The sequence below is a fragment of the Bombina bombina genome, chromosome 2, assembly GCF_027579735.1.
Source record: "Bombina bombina isolate aBomBom1 chromosome 2, aBomBom1.pri, whole genome shotgun sequence".
Lineage (NCBI taxonomy): Eukaryota > Metazoa > Chordata > Amphibia > Anura > Bombinatoridae > Bombina > Bombina bombina.
The window spans coordinates 323,171,318-323,189,379 of record NC_069500.1 but is presented as its reverse complement, the minus strand read 5'-3'; the positions used below and the strand labels follow the sequence as shown (position 1 = coordinate 323,189,379).

At 38.8% G+C, this 18,062-nt stretch overlaps 1 protein-coding gene across 1 annotated transcript in view; it reads left to right on the top strand.

The window, feature by feature from the left end:
* The window catches only part of SUSD2 (sushi domain containing 2), a 307,943-nt gene that overhangs the window by 146,886 nt on the left and 142,995 nt on the right, over positions 1 to 18,062 (top strand). The window contains exons 22-24 of the mRNA XM_053699745.1: positions 1,543 to 1,698; positions 16,422 to 16,670; positions 16,910 to 17,176. Of these exons, the coding sequence (XP_053555720.1) occupies positions 1,543 to 1,698; positions 16,422 to 16,670; positions 16,910 to 17,176 (672 nt within the window). The remainder of the gene's footprint in view (positions 1 to 1,542; positions 1,699 to 16,421; positions 16,671 to 16,909; positions 17,177 to 18,062) is intronic.

Here is an 18,062-nt window from a genome sequence, read left to right as displayed (position 1 = left end):
CCCTCCTAAAAACTGCTATCTTAAAACTAAAATTAAAAAAAAAAAAACCTGATGCTAAAACTAAAGCCCTTAAAAAAAACAACTAAACCCCAAGTTTTTATTACTCATCATCCAAAGTGTATACAAGTGTATTTATTTTTATATGTTTATATATCTCAGTAAATATATCTATACACATATAAATACATATGTATACACACACATATATATATATACATACATCTCTGATGAAGCGCATGTGAGCATGTGGGAAACGCGTCGCGTCAGATCCAGCCCTGCACACTGTGACTGTGTATCTCACTAAACTGTTCATTAAACTAACCACTTTGGAAAACAGAGCCTGCAGTTCCTCGTTTTTCTTTCTTCCAATAATATATATATATATATATATATATATATATATATATATATATATATATATATATATATATATATATATATATATATATATATATATATATATATATATATATATATATATATATATATAGAAAGGAATAGAATAAGCGCTAAAGGGACCTGTTAGTGAAAATCACTATTTGATTTAAAAAAAAAAAAAAAATAGGATTGCTTTTATAAGCAAAGAGGATATCCTGTTAGAGGATTTTTTGTCTTATCCAATTTGAGAGTGTCGGAGTGGCTGCAATCACTTTTTTTGAAAGCAGCAGCACCAATGTGCTGAGTCCTTGTGCTTAAAAGTCAAAGTTTATTGGTATGTTTAAAAGCAAGAGACAAGAGTGCAAAATATATAGGGATACATACAATAAACTATATATATATATATTTAAAAATATGTATATATGTATCTCTATGTTAAAGCCTTTTGCAGTCCTTGACCTGAGACCTCATATTTTTGAGCCCTTATAACTTTTTATGCATAATTTTTTTTTAAATCATTTTTATCAGACAGTGTTGTTATGATTGTAACTGTACCATTACATTTATTTTTGATGTTTTTTTCCCCACTTTTTAGTCGAGCATAACAGTAAACCAGAGCTCAAAAGTCACGGTAACCCAACACATGTTATATTCCATTGCCCTCTACCGAAAGCGTTTACTTTCACCCTGTAATAAGCTTGCTACTTCTGATGTGCGCAAAGAGCCACAATAAACCCCTTTTCGCTAGTGCGCAACAGTTAGCCTGCCACTTGTAATCTAGCCCATTTTTGGCGAAGCACTCAGGAAGCACTCAAATGTGTATCTAAATATTCTCATATTAAAAGAATGTATATACTGTTATGAGAACCTCATCCTTTAGGCTAGCAGCAATTAGTATTTTTTACCTGAAAATAGGGCTTGGCTATGTTAGAGAAAGGGTGGGAAAATTAATAAGGCAGAAGGAAAATGAAGCTATGTGAAAGACAATGCAGAAACAGACCTATTGGGGTATGGACTACACAATTACAAAACCCTTTTTACCATTTAATTTATTACTAAACATACAGTATGTGCTAAAGTTAAATTAATGAGAGACATTGACAACATACAATTAAATCATAAAACCTGAAACATGACTTTGATAACAAATTATTGGTTTTGCAGGATCTACAGCTTCAGTAACTGGATTTTCCTCAGTTGCCATGAAGGAAGGAAACTCAGATGTAATTGAAGTACGTCTAGCAGACACCACAGGAAATCTGGAGGTTCTCCTGAATGAAGAGGTGCTCAGCCTTGTGCGTAGTTGGATGGACCTAAAAGGTAAGATCATCATGAATGAATCAGTGACAGGTGTAGGTAATTAGGTGAATAAATGAAAAAACCAAGCGGTGCTTACGAGCCTCGCTGTTCCGTGATTAGCGTGTCTTCAGTGTGTGCACAATGTCACGCCCCCTAAAGCACTATCAATCAAACTCCAGGAGCCAAGGAGAAAGTGTCTCCGCCCAAGACACTAGTTTCAGCAAAAAGCCATGTATAAGAAACAGAGTATCTGGCTGCACTGAGTATGAACGAAAAAATCCTCCAGAGAATAGATAAAAAAAATCAACGTGTTTATTGGTAACGTGCACATAAAACCAAACAAAAATATAGTAATGAAAGTTACACTAAACTGATCACTCCAGTATAGAGATGATCAGAAGGACAACAACAAACAGCATACGCGTTTCATGCGGGACTACCGCACTTGATCACTTCTACAAAATCTAGTTTGTCAAATGCCCTTATAAAGCCTGAGGTTAATTGAAAACACATTATGCAAAATTAACCCTGTACTGGCTAGAAAGAAAGACACACATGACACAGAATATAAAGGCAGCTAATAAGCTAATAGCAAAAAATATTAAAATAATACATGTATAAAAAGAGTTTCAATGTCCAATCTAATAAAGGATACATAAACAGGCTAAAAGAAATATAACAATGTTCTAATTGCAATTTTAAATATGAATATCACCAACCCTCATGGAAACAAACATGTATATACATAATTATTTTACATTAGACAAATAAATTAAGATCAGCCTCTATATTCAAACCATCAGGTGACCTGGTATTTAGGAATAAAATCCGTTTTACCTCTTTTTTGCATAAATAAATGATACATGATCAATTGTTTGAAAAGACGCTAGCTATGAATCACCACCATGCTCATATTTAAAATGTGATGCCACAGAGGTGAACACATCAGAGTCATCAATGTCCCTGATATGTTCAAGTGCCCTGTCCTTTAGGGCCCTCTTGGTTTTGCCTATATATTGTATTTGGCACCCCCTTCAAGTCAGGAGGTATATAACATGTGTGGATCTGCAATTGAGTGTATACTTGATTTTATATTCTCTATCAGTAACATATGATCTAAATGTATCTCCCTCACAAGTTTTGCAAACCCTTGCTCTACACTTATAAAAACCTAATCTGCTTTTAAGCCATGTAGTGACCTTTTTTCGGGTAGACAAGAAGGAGCTACATAGTTACCAATTATTTTGGCCTTTCTTGGTACACATTTTACTCCTGTAGAAATAACCTGAGTAAGAACAGGATCCATGTTCAATATGGGCAGGCAATTCATTTTTAATTTTCAATTTTGGCTAATATGATTGCTGTCTAAAATTACATGCGCGTTTCCAATCATTTAAGAAACATTTTGGGTTGCATGCCCCCTTTAGAAAAGTAAAACAGAAGAGATCTACAATAAATTGGGGAGTCCCTGATATTCGAAACCTCTCAGCTCATGTGAGGTACTCTAAAATGATCCTTGAGCACTGTAAGATCCTTTGTAATATATTCAAAAGATTTTGCTTTGCTTTTATATATACAGCCATGCCCAAAAATATTGGCACCCCTGCATTTCTGTCAGATAATGCACCACTTGCCCAGAAAATAGTTTCAATTACAAATGTTTAGGCATTTTCTTGTTTATTTCTTTTGTTTGTATTGGTATGACACAAAAAAAGCCAAATCTGACACATTCCACGCAAAACTCCAAAATAACATAATTTATGCTTACCTGATAAATTCCTTTCTTCTGTAGTGTGATCAGTCCACGGGTCATCATTACTTCTGGGATATTAACTGCTCCCCTACAGGAAGTGCAAGAGGATTCACCCAGCAGAGCTGCATATAGCTCCTCCCCTCTACGTCACTCCCAGTCATTCGACCAAGGACCAACGAGAAAGGAAAAGCCAAGGGTGAAGTGGTGACTGGAGTATAAATTAAAAAATATTTACCTGCCTTAAAAACAGGGCGGGCCGTGGACTGATCACACTACAGAAGAAAGGAATTTATCAGGTAAGCATAAATTATGTTTTCTTCTGTTAAGTGTGATCAGTCCACGGGTCATCATTACTTCTGGGATACCAATACCAAAGCAAAAGTACACGGATGACGGGAGGGATAGGCAGGCTCTTTATACAGAAGGAACCACTGCCTGAAGAACCTTTCTCCCAAAAATAGCCTCCGATGAAGCAAAAGTGTCAAATTTGTAAAATTTGGAAAAAGTATGAAGCGAAGACCAAGTTGCAGCCTTGCAAATCTGTTCAACAGAGGCCTCATTCTTGAAGGCCCAAGTGGAAGCCACAGCTCTAGTAGAATGAGCTGTAATTCTTTCAGGGGGCTGCTGTCCAGCAGTCTCATAAGCTAAACGAATTATGCTACGAAGCCAAAAAGAAAGAGAGGTAGCGGAAGCTTTTTGACCTCTCCTCTGCCCAGAGTAAATGACAAACAGAGAAGACGTTTGTCGGAATTCCTTAGTTGCCTGCAAGTAAAATTTTAGAGCCCGGACTACATCCAGGTTGTGCAGTAGACGTTCCTTCTTTGAAGAAGGATTTGGGCATAAAGAAGGAACAACAATCTCTTGATTGATATTCCTGTTAGTAACTACCTTAGGTAAGAACCCAGGTTTAGTACGCAGGACTACCTTATCCGAATGAAAAATCAAATAAGGAGAATCACAATGTAAGGCTGATAATTCAGAGACTCTTCGAGCCGAGGAAATAGCCATTAAAAATAGAACTTTCCAAGATAACAACTTTATATCAATGGAATGAAGGGGTTCAAACGAAACGCCCTGTAAAACATTAAGAACAAGGTTTAAACTCCATGGTGGAGCAACAGTTTTAAACACAGGCTTAATCCTGGCCAAAGCCTGACAAAAAGCCTGGACGTCAGGAACTTCTGACAGACGTTTGTGTAACAGAATGGACAGAGCTGAGATCTGTCCCTTTAATGAACTAGCAGATAAACCCTTTTCTAAACCTTCTTGTAGAAAAGACAATATCCTAAGAATCCTAACCTTACTCCAAGAGTAACCTTTGGATTCACACCAATGTAGGTATTTACGCCATATCTTATGGTAAATCTTTCTGGTAACAGGTTTCCTAGTCTGTATTAAGGTACTAATAACTGACTCAGAAAACCCACGTCTTGATAAAATTAAGCGTTCAATTTCCAAGCAGTCAGCTTCAGAGAAGTTAGATTTTGATGTTTGAAGGGACCCTGTATCAGAAGGTCCTGTTTCAGAGGTAGAGACCAAGGCGGACAGGATGACATGTCCACCAGGTCTGCATACCAAGTCCTGCGTGGCCACGCAGGTGCTATTAGAATCACTGATGCTCTCTCTTGTTTGATTCTGGCTATCAATCGAGGAAGCAACGGGAAGGGTGGAAACACGTAAGCCATCCTGAAGTCCCAAGGTGCTGTCAGAGCATCTATCAGGACTGCTCCTGGATCCCTGGATCTGGACCCGTAACGAGGAAGCTTGGCTTTCTGTCGAGACACCATGAGATCTATCTCTGGTTTGCCCCAACGTCGAAGTATTTGGGCAAAGACCTCCGGATGAAGTTCCCACTCCCCCGGATGAAAAGTCTGACGACTTAAGAAATCCGCCTCCCAGTTCTCCACTCCCGGGATGTGGATTGCTGACAGGTGGCAAGAGTGAGACTCTGCCCAGCGAATTATCTTTGATACTTCCATCATAGCTAGGGAGCTTCTTGTCCCTCCCTGATGGTTGATGTAAGCTACAGTCGTGATGTTGTCCGACTGAAACCTGATGAACCCCCGAGTTGTCAACTGGGGCCAAGCCAGGAGGGCATTGAGAACTGCTCTCAATTCCAGAATGTTTATTGGCAGGAGACTCTCCTCCTGACTCCATAGTCCCTGAGCCTTCAGGGAATTCCAGACGGCACCCCAACCTAGAAGGCTGGCGTCTGTTGTTACAATTGTCCAGTCTGGTCTGCTGAATGGCATCCCCCTGGACAGGTGTGGCCGAGAAAGCCACCATAGAAGAGAATTTCTGGTCTCTTGATCCAGATTCAGAGAAGGGGATAAGTCTGAGTAATCCCCATTCCACTGACCTAGCATGCACAGTTGCAGTGGTCTGAGGTGTAAGCGTGCAAAAGGTACTATGTCCATTGCCGCTACCATTAAGCCGATTACCTCCATACATTGAGCCACTGACGGGTGTTGAATGGAATGAAGAGTGCGGCAAGCACTTTGAAGTCTTGATAGCCTGTCCTCTGTCAGGTAAATCTTCATTTCTACAGAATCTATAAGAGTCCCCAGGAAGGGAACTCTTGTGAGTGGAACGAGTGAACTTTTCTTTTCGTTCACCTTCCATCAATGTGACCTTAGAAATGCCAGCACTAACTCTGTATGAGATTTGGCAGTTTGAAAGCTTGAAGCTTGTATCAGAATGTCGTCTAGGTATGGAGCTACCGAGATTCCCCGCTGTCTTAGTACCGCCAGAAGAGCACCCAGAACCTTTGTGAAGATTCTTGGCGCTGTAGCCAATCCGAATGGAAGAGCCACAAACTGGTAATGCCTGTCTAGGAAGGCAAACCTTAGGTACCGGTAATGATCTTTGTGAATCGGTATGTGCAGGTAAGCATCTTTTAAATCTACAGTGGTCATGTACTGACCCTCTTGGATCATAGGTAAAATTGTCCGAATAGTCTCCATCTTGAACGATGGAACTCTTAGGAATTTGTTTAGGATCTTTAAGTCCAGGATTGGTCTGAAAGTTCCCTCTTTTTTGGGAACCACAAACAGATTTGAGTAAAACCCCTGTCCCTGTTCCGATCGTGGAACTGGATGGATTACTCCCATTAACAAGAGCTCTTGTACGCAGCGTAGAAAAGCCTCTTTCTTTGTCTGGATTGTTGACAATCTTGACAGATGAAATCTCTCTCTTGGAGGAGAGTATTTGAAGTCCAGAAGGTATCCCTGAGATATTATCTCTAGCGCCCAGGGATCCTGAACATCTCTTGCCCAAGCCTGGGCGAAGAGAGAAAGTCTGCCCCCCACTAGATCCGATCCCGGATCGGGGGCCCTCAATTCATGCTGTTTTGGGGGCAGCAGCAGGTTTCCTAGTCTGCTTGCCCTTGTTCCAGGACTGGTTAGGTTTCCAGCCTTGTCTGTAGCGAGCAACAGCTCCTTCCTGTTTTGGTGCAGAGGAAGTTGATGCTGCTCCTGCTTTGAAATTACGAAAGGAACGAAAACTAGACTGTCTAGTCTTGGCTTTGGCTTTGTCCTGAGGCAGGGCATGGCCTTTACCTCCTGTAATGTCAGCGATAATCTCTTTCAACCCGGGCCCGAATAAGGTCTGCCCTTTGAAAGGTATATTAAGCAATTTAGACTTAGAAGTAACATCAGCTGACCAGGATTTTAGCCACAGCGCCCTGCGTGCCTGAATGGCGAATCCTGAATTCTTCGCCGTAAGTTTAGTAAGATGTACTACGGCCTCCGAAATGAATGAATTAGCTAGTTTAAGGACTCTAAGCCTGTCCGTAATGTCGTCCAGAGTAGCTGAACCAATGTTCTCTTCCAGAGACTCAATCCAGAATGCCGCTGCAGCCGTGATCGGCGCAATGCATGCAAGGGGTTGCAATATAAAACCTTGTTGAACAAACATTTTCTTAAGGTAACCCTCTAACTTTTTATCCATTGGATCTGAAAAAGCACAGCTATCCTCCACCGGGATAGTGGTACGCTTAGCTAAAGTAGAAACTGCTCCCTCCACCTTAGGGACCGTTTGCCATAAGTCCCTTGTGGTGGCGTCTATTGGAAACATTTTTCTAAATATCGGAGGGGGTGAGAACGGCACACCGGGTCTATCCCACTCCTTAGTAACAATTTCAGTAAGTCTCTTAGGTATAGGAAAAACCTCAGTACTCGTCGGTACCGCAAAATATTTATCCAACCTACACATTTTCTCTGGTATTGCAACTGTGTTACAATCATTCAGAGCCGCTAACACCTCCCCTAGTAATACACGGAGGTTTTCCAGTTTAAATTTAAAATTTGAAATATCTGAATCCAGTCTGTTTGGATCAGAACCGTCACCCACAGAATGAAGTTCTCCGTCCTCATGTTCTGCCACCTGTGACGCAGTGTCTGACATGGCCCTAATATTATCAGCGCACTCTGTTCTCACCCCAGAGTGATCACGCTTACCTTTTAGTTCTGGTAATTTAGCCAAAACTTCAGTCATAACAGTAGCCATATCCTGTAATGTGATTTGTAATGGCCGCCCAGCTGTACTCGGCGCTACAATATCACGCACCTCCCTCTGAGCGGGAGATGTAGGTACTGACACGTGAGGCGAGTTAGTCGGCATAACTCTCCCCTCGTTGTTTGGTGAAATTTGTTCAATTTGTACAGATTGATTTTTATTTAAAGTAGCATCAATACAGTTAGTACATAAATTTCTATTGGGCTCCACTTTGGCATTGCAACAAATGACACAGGTATCATCTTCTGAATCAGACATGTTTAACACACTAGCAAATAAACTTGCAACTTGGAAATACAATTCAAATAGAATAATATTAAAACGTACTGTGCCTTTAAGAAGCACAGAAGATCTATGACAGTTAAAAATTAATAAATTGAAACAGTTATAGCCTCAATCCTTGTAAACAACACAACTTTAGCAAAGGTTTAATCCCATTAGCAAAGATAACAATTTCTGAAAGCAGGAAACAAATTACAGAATAAAAGTTTTTATTTCAGTCAAACTATAATTCTCACAGCTCTGCTGAGAGAAATTACCTCCCTCAAAATAAGTTTTGAAGACCCCTGAGCTCTGTAGAGATGAACCAGATCATGCAGGGAATACAATGAGTTGCTGACTGAAATATTTGATGCATAGTAAAAGCGCCCCTCCCCCACACACACAGCAGTGAGGGAGAACAGAAACTGACAGAAAAAACAGATTTAAGCAACTGCCAAGTGGAAAAATGGTGCCCAAACATTTATTCACTCAGTACCTCAGCAAATGAAAACGATTTTACATTCCAGCAAAAACGTTAAACATAATCTCTAGTTATTAAACAGCTTTATGTCTTTCTTACAGTGTAATTCTAGTGAAGTACCATTCTCCCAGAATACTGAAGTGTAAAGTATACATACATGACATTATATCGGTATGGCAGGATTTTCTCATCAATTCCATTGTCAGAAAATAAAAACTGCTACATACCTCTATGCAGATTCATCTGCCCGCTGTCCCCTGATCTGAAGTTTACCTCACTCCTCAGATGGCCGAGAACAGCAATATGATCTTAACTACTCCGGCTAAAATCATAGCAAAACTCTGGTAGATTCTTCCTCAAACTCTGCCAGAGAGGTAATAACACACTCCGGTGCTATTTTAAAATAACAAACTTTTGATTGAAGATATAAAACTAAGTATAATCACCATAGTCCTCTCACATGACCTATCTAGTTGCTGGGTGCAAGAGAATGACTGGGAGTGACGTAGAGGGGAGGAGCTATATGCAGCTCTGCTGGGTGAATCCTCTTGCACTTCCTGTAGGGGAGCAGTTAATATCCCAGAAGTAATGATGACCCGTGGACTGATCACACTTAACAGAAGAAAGACTGGACAAAATTATTGGCACCCTCAATTTAATATTTGGTAACATACCCCTTGGAGAAAATAACTGAAATCAAGTACTTCCTGTAACCATCAATGAGTTTCTTACACCTCTCTACTGGAATTTTGGACCACTCTTCTTTTGCCAACTGCTCCAGGTCTATCAGATTGGAAGGGTTCCTTTTCCAAACTTCTGTTTTGAGATCTCTCCTCAGGTACTCTATGGGATTGAGATCTGGACTCATTGCAGGCCAGTTCAGTACTCTCCAACACTTTGTCTTAAACCATTTCTGGGTGCTTTTTGACTTATGCTTTGGGTCATTATACTACTGTAAGACCCATGGCGTCTGACGGAGACCCAACTTTCTGACACTGTGACTGGGCCCTACATTGCAACACAGAGTTCTTTGGCAGTCTTAAGATTTTATAATGCCATGAACACAGTCAAGACATCCTGTGCCTGAAGCAGCAAAGCAACCCCAAAACATCAGTGAACCTCCACTATGCTTGACTGTAGGGACTGTATTCTTTTCTTTAAAAGCCTCATTTCTTTTTCTGAAAACAGTAGAATGATGGGCTTTACCAAAAAGCTGTAATTTTGTTTCATCTGTCCACAGCACATTCTCCCAAAAGGATTTTGGCTTCCTCAGGTATGTTTTGGCAAACTCCAATCTGGCTTTTTTATGTTTCTGTGTCAGCAGTGGGGTCCTCTTGGGTCTTCTTCCATAGCGTCCCTTTTCATTCAGATGGCAACGTATAGTGCAGGTCGACACTTTTGTACCCTGTGCCTGAAGGTCAGCTTGAATTTGTCTGGAAGTTGATCAAGGTTCTTTATCCACCATTCGAACAATCCTTCGTTGCAATCTTTGATCAATTTTTCTCTTTCGTCCATGTCCAGGGAGATTAGCTACAGCCATGGGCTGTAAACTTCTTGACAATGTTGTGCACAGTGGACACAGGAACATTAAGATTTTTGAAGATGGATTTCTGGAGATTGTCCATGCTTTTCCTCAATTTTTGTTCTCAAATCCTCAGACAATTCTTCTCTGCTTATTATTTTCTCTATGCTCAGTGTTGCACACAAAGACACACAACAGAAAGGTTGAGTCAATTTTTCATCATTTTAACTGGTTGCCGGTGTGATTTATATATTGTCAGCACCTGTTAATTGATACAGGTGAGTTTGATTACAAATTACAGGAACATCACAAACTTGAAATGGAATTATTTCTTACAATTTTGAGAAGGTGCCAATAATTTTATCCAGTCTATTTTTGAAATTTTGGAATGTGTCAGATTTGGCTTTTTTTCTCCACTTTTTTGTGTCATACCAATATAAACAAAAGAAATAAACATGAGAATGCCTAAACATTTTTAATTGCAACAATTTTCTAAGTGGCGCATTATCTGACAGAAATGCAGGGGTGCCAATATTTTGGCCATGACTGTATATATATATATATATATATATATATATATACACACACTCACTGCCCATTTTATTAGGTACACCTGTTCAATTGCTAGGTAACACAAATTGCTAATCAGCCAATCACATGGCAGCAACTCGAGGCATTTAGGCATCTAGACGTGGTGAAGACGACTTGCTGAAGTTCAAACCAAGCATCAGAATGGGGAGGAAAGGGGATTTAAGTAAACGTGGCATGGTTGTTGGTGCCAGATCGGATGGTCTGAGTATTTAAAAAACTGCTGATCTTATGGGATTTTCATCCACAACCATCTCTAGGGTTTACAGAGAATGGTTCGAAAAAGAGAAAATTCAGTGAGCGGCAGGTGTGTGGACGAAAATGCCTTGTTGATGTCAGAGGTCAGAGGAGAATGGGTAACTCAAATAACCACTCGTTACAACCAAGGTATGCAGAATACCATCTCTGAACTCACAACACATTGAACCTTGAAGCAGATAGACTACAGCAGCAAACCACACCGGGTGCCACTCCTGTCAGCCAAGAACAGGAAACTGAGGCTACAATTCGCACAGGCTGACCAAAATTGGACAATAGAAGATTGGAAAAACGTTGCCTGGTCTGATGAGTCTTGATTTCAGCTGCGACATTCAGATGGTAGCGTCAGAATTTGGAGTAAACAACATGAAAGCATGGATCCTTCCTGCCTTGTATCAACGGTTCAGGCTAATGGTGGCGATGTAATGGGGGATATTTTCTTGGCACACTTTGGGCCCATTGGTATCAATTGAGCATCATTTAAATGCCACTGCCTACCTGAGTAATGTTGCTGACAATGTCCATCCTTCCCTTTACACAAAGACCGCTGCTCCATAACCCTGTCCGCCTGCTCAGAGCTGGAATTCAACCCGATCGAGTACGATTGGGTTGAGTGACACCCCCTGCTGGCAGCCCATTGGCCGCAAGTCTGCAGGGGGCGGCATTGCACTAGCAGCTCTTGTGAGCTGCTGGTGCAATGCTGAATACGGAGAGCTTATTGCTCTCCGCATTAAGTGATGTCTGTCGGACCTGATCCGCAATGTTGGATCAGGTCTGACATTGCGCATCAGGTCTGACATACATCGCTTAATGCGGAGAGCAATACGCTGTCCATATTCAGCATTGCACCAGCAGCTCTTGTGAGCTGCTGGTGCAATGCTGAATACGGTGAGCGTATTGCTCTCCGCATTAAGCAATGTCTGTCGGACCTGATCCACAATGTCGGATCAGGTCCGATAGACATTTGTTAAATAGGCCTCAATGAGTTCACTGTACTCCAATGGCCTCCACAGTCACCAGATCTCAATCCAATAGAGCACCTTTGGGATGTGGTGGAATGGGAGATTTGCATCATGGATGTGCAGCCGTCAAATCTGCAGAAACTGCGTGATGCTATCATGTCAGTATGGACCAAAATCTCTGAGGAATGTTTCCAACACCTTGTTGGATCTATGCCACAAAGAATTAAGGCAATTATAAAGGCAAAAGGGGGTCCAACCCGGTAATAGCAAGGTGTACCTAATAAAGTGGCCGTAGAGGTGTATATATATATATATATATATATATATATATATAATATTTTTCCTTTAATATTTGCCCTTGTCTAAGCCTTATTAAAATGTCCCTATTTTAGTAACTGAAGAACTCCTTTGATATTAGCCAGAGCAACTGCAAGGACATGCAGTTTGCAAGGACTGATGGTAATGCTTATATTTAGGACTTTTTCTATCTCCTTTCCACATTTCATTACCTTTTTTTCCAGCTCATTTTGTATGTGTATGAATGTATGTGATTGTGTTTGTGTATGTATGAATGAGTATTTATGTGTTTGTATTTGTGTTTGTGTATGTATGAGTATATTTGTGTATATATGTACAAGTGTAGGTATGTATGTATGAGTGTGTGTGTATGTGTTTTTGTATGCATGAGTATGTGTGTGTATGTATGTATGTGTATATGCTTATGGGTGTGTTTGTATGTATGTATAAGTTTGCCTGTATGGGGCATATTTATCAATGTGCGAGCGGACATGATACAAAGTAGCATATCATGTCCGCCGCACATCGATAAATACCGACAGCATACTCTGTCGGCATTTATCATTGCACCAGCAGTTCTTGTGAACTGATTGTGCAATGCCGCCCCCTGCAGATTTGCGGCCGCTAGCAGGGGGTGTCAATCAACCCAATCGTATTTGATCAGCTTGATTTCTGTCCGCAGCCTCAGAGGAGGCGTACCGCTGCTTCATAACTTCTCTTTCCGGCGAGCCTGAAGGCTCGCTGGAATCAAGGGGCATCAAGCTCCATAGGGAGCTTGATAAATATTCCATTATGTCTGACTAGGTGTGTGAGTGTGTATGATCATGTTTGTGTATGGTATGTATATATGTATGTATGAGTGTGTTTGTATGTACATATAAGCTTGCTTGTATGTCTGAGTAGGTGTGTGAGTGTGTATGAGCATGTTTGTGTATGATATGGTATGTATATATGTATGTATGAGTGTGTTTGTATGTATATATAAGTTTGCTTGTATGTCTGAGTAGGTGTGTGAGTGAGCATGTTTGTGTATGATATGGTATGTATATATGTATGTATGAGTGTGTTTGTATGTACACAGGGCCGCCATCAGGGCGTGACAGGGGTGACTCCTGTCAGGGGCCCAATGAGCCAGTACTAAAAAAAAAAAAAAAAAAAAAAAAATTTTTTTTTTTTTTTTTTTACATTTTTGCAGCCACCAGTGGGTACTACAGCAGAACTAAAAAAAAAAAAAAAAAAAAAAAAAAAAATTTTTTTTTTTTTTTTTTTAAATTTTTGCAGCCACCAGTGGGTACTACAGCAGAGTGCTAATTGATCATGGGAAATGTTATTACAAGTAGTAAAGTATTAGCATTTGAGAGGATTTCTTAGTGTGCACTAAACCAGTATGCTCAGTGTGAGACAGACTTGGCACTTTGTACAGTGTGTGCCTGAGTCAGATCACTTTCATTTGAAGAGGAGGTGGACTTACTTAGCAAATGTTTTTTATTTCTTTGTGCAATTTTGGATTGTAACTTCAGTGTGGTAGTAGTTGTATGGTGGGGCCAGGGGTCCATAAAAACATTTTTTTTTAGCAGCAGTTTATTTATGATTATTTGACAATGCTGTAGAAATTCTATATTTAAAAGCATGCAGAAATGTTTCCTCCTCAATACACAAATGGTAGATGCCCTTTTGGCAGATATGCATTTTATATATGTATATATATATATATATATATATATATATATATATATATATATATATATATATATATATATATATATATATTACATTCCAGTTTACTGCCCCTTATGCAAGGACTTTCCAGATGCAAGGAGGTATTTTATCTAAGATTTTTACATCTGCATAAAATTTTATACTCTCAGACTAAGATTGCTCAGTGTTTGAAATGAGACAGCTTAACTTAAAACTGTTCAGTTTACACTACAGCTGACTTAGTTTTGAAATACATACCAACAAGCCTAAATCCTGCATTTAACCAGATCTAATGGTATAAGTACCACAGCTTATGGTCCCACCAAGACCATATAGAGTACAGCATTTTCAAAATCTATAAGTACAGCTGACAGATGGGAAAATTTGTACACTATATTTGAAGTGGTGCTCTTGGTTGGGGAAAATGGGAAAAAAACAAACAAACATATGTCAACCTTTTAAAGGTACTTTTCTTCATCTAGCCATCTACCCAGCTCATTAATGTACAATTTTGAATTCACAGAATTATTTTTGTTTGCACATTTACAAATATGATTCTTTAAAAAGTGATCTCTTAATTTCTGCATTTTTTATCATGCAAGTCACACACTGTTGATTTAGGGGATGCAAGGTGCATAAATGTTTCCTCCTGTGAGTGTTTCTGTGGGTGTATGTGTTTATGTCTTTGTGCTTTGGTTTGTGTCTCTATGTGTATGTATTTTTATCTGTGGGTCTCTCTGTGAGGGTGGGTGTGTATGACTTTGTGCATTTTCTGTGGATGTCTGTGAGGTTGTGTGCATATGTCTTTGAGCTTTTTCTATGGGTGTTTCTGTGAGGTTGTTTGTGTGTATGTATGTATGTATGTGTTTTCTGTGGATGTCTCAGTGAGGGTGTGTGTATGTATGTCTTTCTGTGTTTTTCATGTGGTTGTCTCTCTGTGTGTGTGCATATGTCTTTGTGTGTTTTCTGAGGCTGTCTCTGTCAGTGTTTCCTTGGGTGTATGTGCAAGTTTGAGTTTGTGTGTGTGTGTCCATTGTCTGTTCCTTTTTAGGACATGTTGACCTTACTACTGATTATTCACATCTTTCTACAGACTTTGAGACTAACAAGACCTTTCCGGAAGTAACCAATCCACCATTTAACCTTTATATTATTATTTAGGCAGTTCAGGGCCCTTCCTTTCAGCCACTGCATGCTGTTGTCGAAATTTAGTTGTCATCTTCCTTTACAAAAAGATAATCAGAACTCCATATTTTATTTTCTAAATCTCCTTTTTTTACAAAACTGTAGTTTACCTCATTACTTGTCAGGTCAATGTAAACAAGTGCTAAGTGTCTGTTTGGGTTTCTGTGTCTGAGTGTGTTTGTGTGTTTCTTTGCGTGTCTGCTAGAGAGTCTATATGGGAATCCTTATGTGAGTGTGTGTTTGTGTGTTTCAGTGTATGAGTGTGTCTGTGTGTGTTTGTGTATGTTACTACCTTTACAACATTTCCAAGTTTAAATAGACAATTAAGAATAAAGTGCATATACATTTTAGTCACTTGGTCAAAAATTGCACATGTCAAAGGAGGGGGGGGGCCCTGATCAATGGTTGAGTCAGGGGCCCCAAAATTTCTAGTGGCGGCCCTGTATGTACATATAAGTTTGCTTGTATGTCTGAGTAGGTGTGTGAGTGAGCATGTTTGTGTATGATATGGTATGTATATATATATATATATATATATATATATATATATATATATATATATATATATGTATGTATGAGTGTGTTTGTATGTACATATAAGTTTGCTTGTATGTCTGACTAGGTGTGTGAGCATGTTTGTGTATGATATGGTATGTATATATGTATGTATAAGTGTGTTTGTATGTATATATAAGTTTGCTTGTATGTCTGACTAGGTGTGTGAGTGAGCATGTTTGTGTATGATATGGTATGTATATATATATGTATGTATGAGTGTGTTTGTATGTATATATAAGTTTGCTTGTATGTCTGAGTAGGTGTGTGAGTGTGTATGAGCATGTTTGTGTATGGTATGTATGTATGTATATATGTATGTATGAGTGTGTTTGTATGTATATATAAGTTTGCTTGTATGTCTGAGTAGGTGTGTGAGCATGTTTGTGTATGATATGGTATGTATATATGTATGTATAAGTGTGTTTTTGATTAATATTATCCATCACACTTTATTTCAACTTTCATTGGTTCTTCCTTTATTATTGTACATTTTTTGTAGGGTCAGTTTATTTACTTGCTTTTAAAGGGCCACTGCTTATATAACTACATATTGTGCTTTGTCAGCTTTCTGTCTGTCAGCTATGAATGTTTAGTTTGGTAACTTATGTCCACCAATCAACAAATTGGCTAATTTCATTTTACTATTAATATCTGTTTTAATTGTAGGAGTATTTCTATATTCTCCCTCTAAAAAGAATGTTACAACGATGTTCCCTTCTGGAGCTGGAGTGGAAGTGAGAGGAAAAGGAAGTTTCCTGAGTGTATCAGTCCTATTACCTGAGGCATTCCAGAACAAAACAATGGGGCTTATGGGAGTAATGAACCAACATCCCACAGATGATTTCACTTTTAGAAATGGCAGTACTTTGTCTCCTAATGCGAGCCCTATGGAACTGTTTCAGCTTGGTGCTGACTGTGAGTAATGGTTCCTGCGGAGGTGGTTTACATTGTAACAATAATAGAGATATACTTTGTGTAGAATTTTTTTTGTCTAATCTATTAAATGTTTTGAACATCTTGGGGAGAACACTTGGGATATAAAAAGTAATGACCATACTGTTTGGATCAAGCACTTCTTGTTAAGTGTCAAATATGGTGTACTGCAAATGTATATATTGTAGAATAATCAGCTTCTAACATTGTATCCCTTCTAGGGGCTGTTACCACGAATAGCTCCCTATTTACCTACGATTCAAAGTTCCTGATAGACAATTACAAAGTAAAGCATGATGCCAATTTCTTGCCTATCTTTACGGCACCGGAAGATCCCAATGATCCGATTAAAGAATCAATGGACAAATTATGTGGTTCTGATGCATTCTGCAAGTTTGATGTACTTACTACAAGAGATCTAAGTGTTGGCAATGCTACCAAAGTATCACACTTAACCCACAAAATCCTTGTGGATAGTCTAAAGCCAGGTAAGATAAGCATTAAAGAATTAAAGGGATATTAGAGTTAAAAAAATGAATTTATATATCTTGATAAAGCAGTTCATTTTTTGTAAATATCGTCCATCACACTTTATTTATGTCCTTCATAACCTGTGAAAAAAAATATTCTCTTGATACCAATATAAACAGTCTATGAGTGCCCTCTGCCACTTCCTGTAACCCTTAATATAAATAGTTTATACTAGATAGTTTTATAACAGAACCTTATTCAGTAATTTATCAAACAAATAACAAACCCAATTCTGGATACTAGTTCCAGAAATTAAACTGTGATTGGGGGTGCCAGGTGTAGTTTATAACAAGTTAACAAAACAGAAGAAAAAAGTAGACACGTTCGAAAATTTAGTTTCGTTTCATATCGATTCGGTATTTTTTAATTTCCTTTGGTTGCATTTTGTATCAATTCGGTATATATAGCAGTCATTAGTTTCGGATGCATTTGGATTGATTCGTTATAGCAGTTATTAGTTTCAGATGCATTCGGAAGTTTGCTATGTTCGGATTCATTCGTTCTATGTTATGTTGATTCGGATGTTCCAATCAACACAAAAGTAATTATTTCACTGTTCTATCTCACTATATTTACTTGTAATATATCTCTATTCCTTTTTTTTATAATAAAAATGGAACGGCAAAGGAATTGTGATTAGTCCAGAGAGTCAGACCATTGCACCATGGCCATTTGAATAAAACAAATGAATCTGAACTAATTGGGGTGTTTCATTACAAATTAATTTGGATTCGTTTTGTTTCAGTACTAGGGTGATTTGGAGATTTGAATAATCCGAATCTCCGATTCACCCGAATTTCATCCAAATTTTGATTTGGAAATAAATTAATTGCACATGTCTAA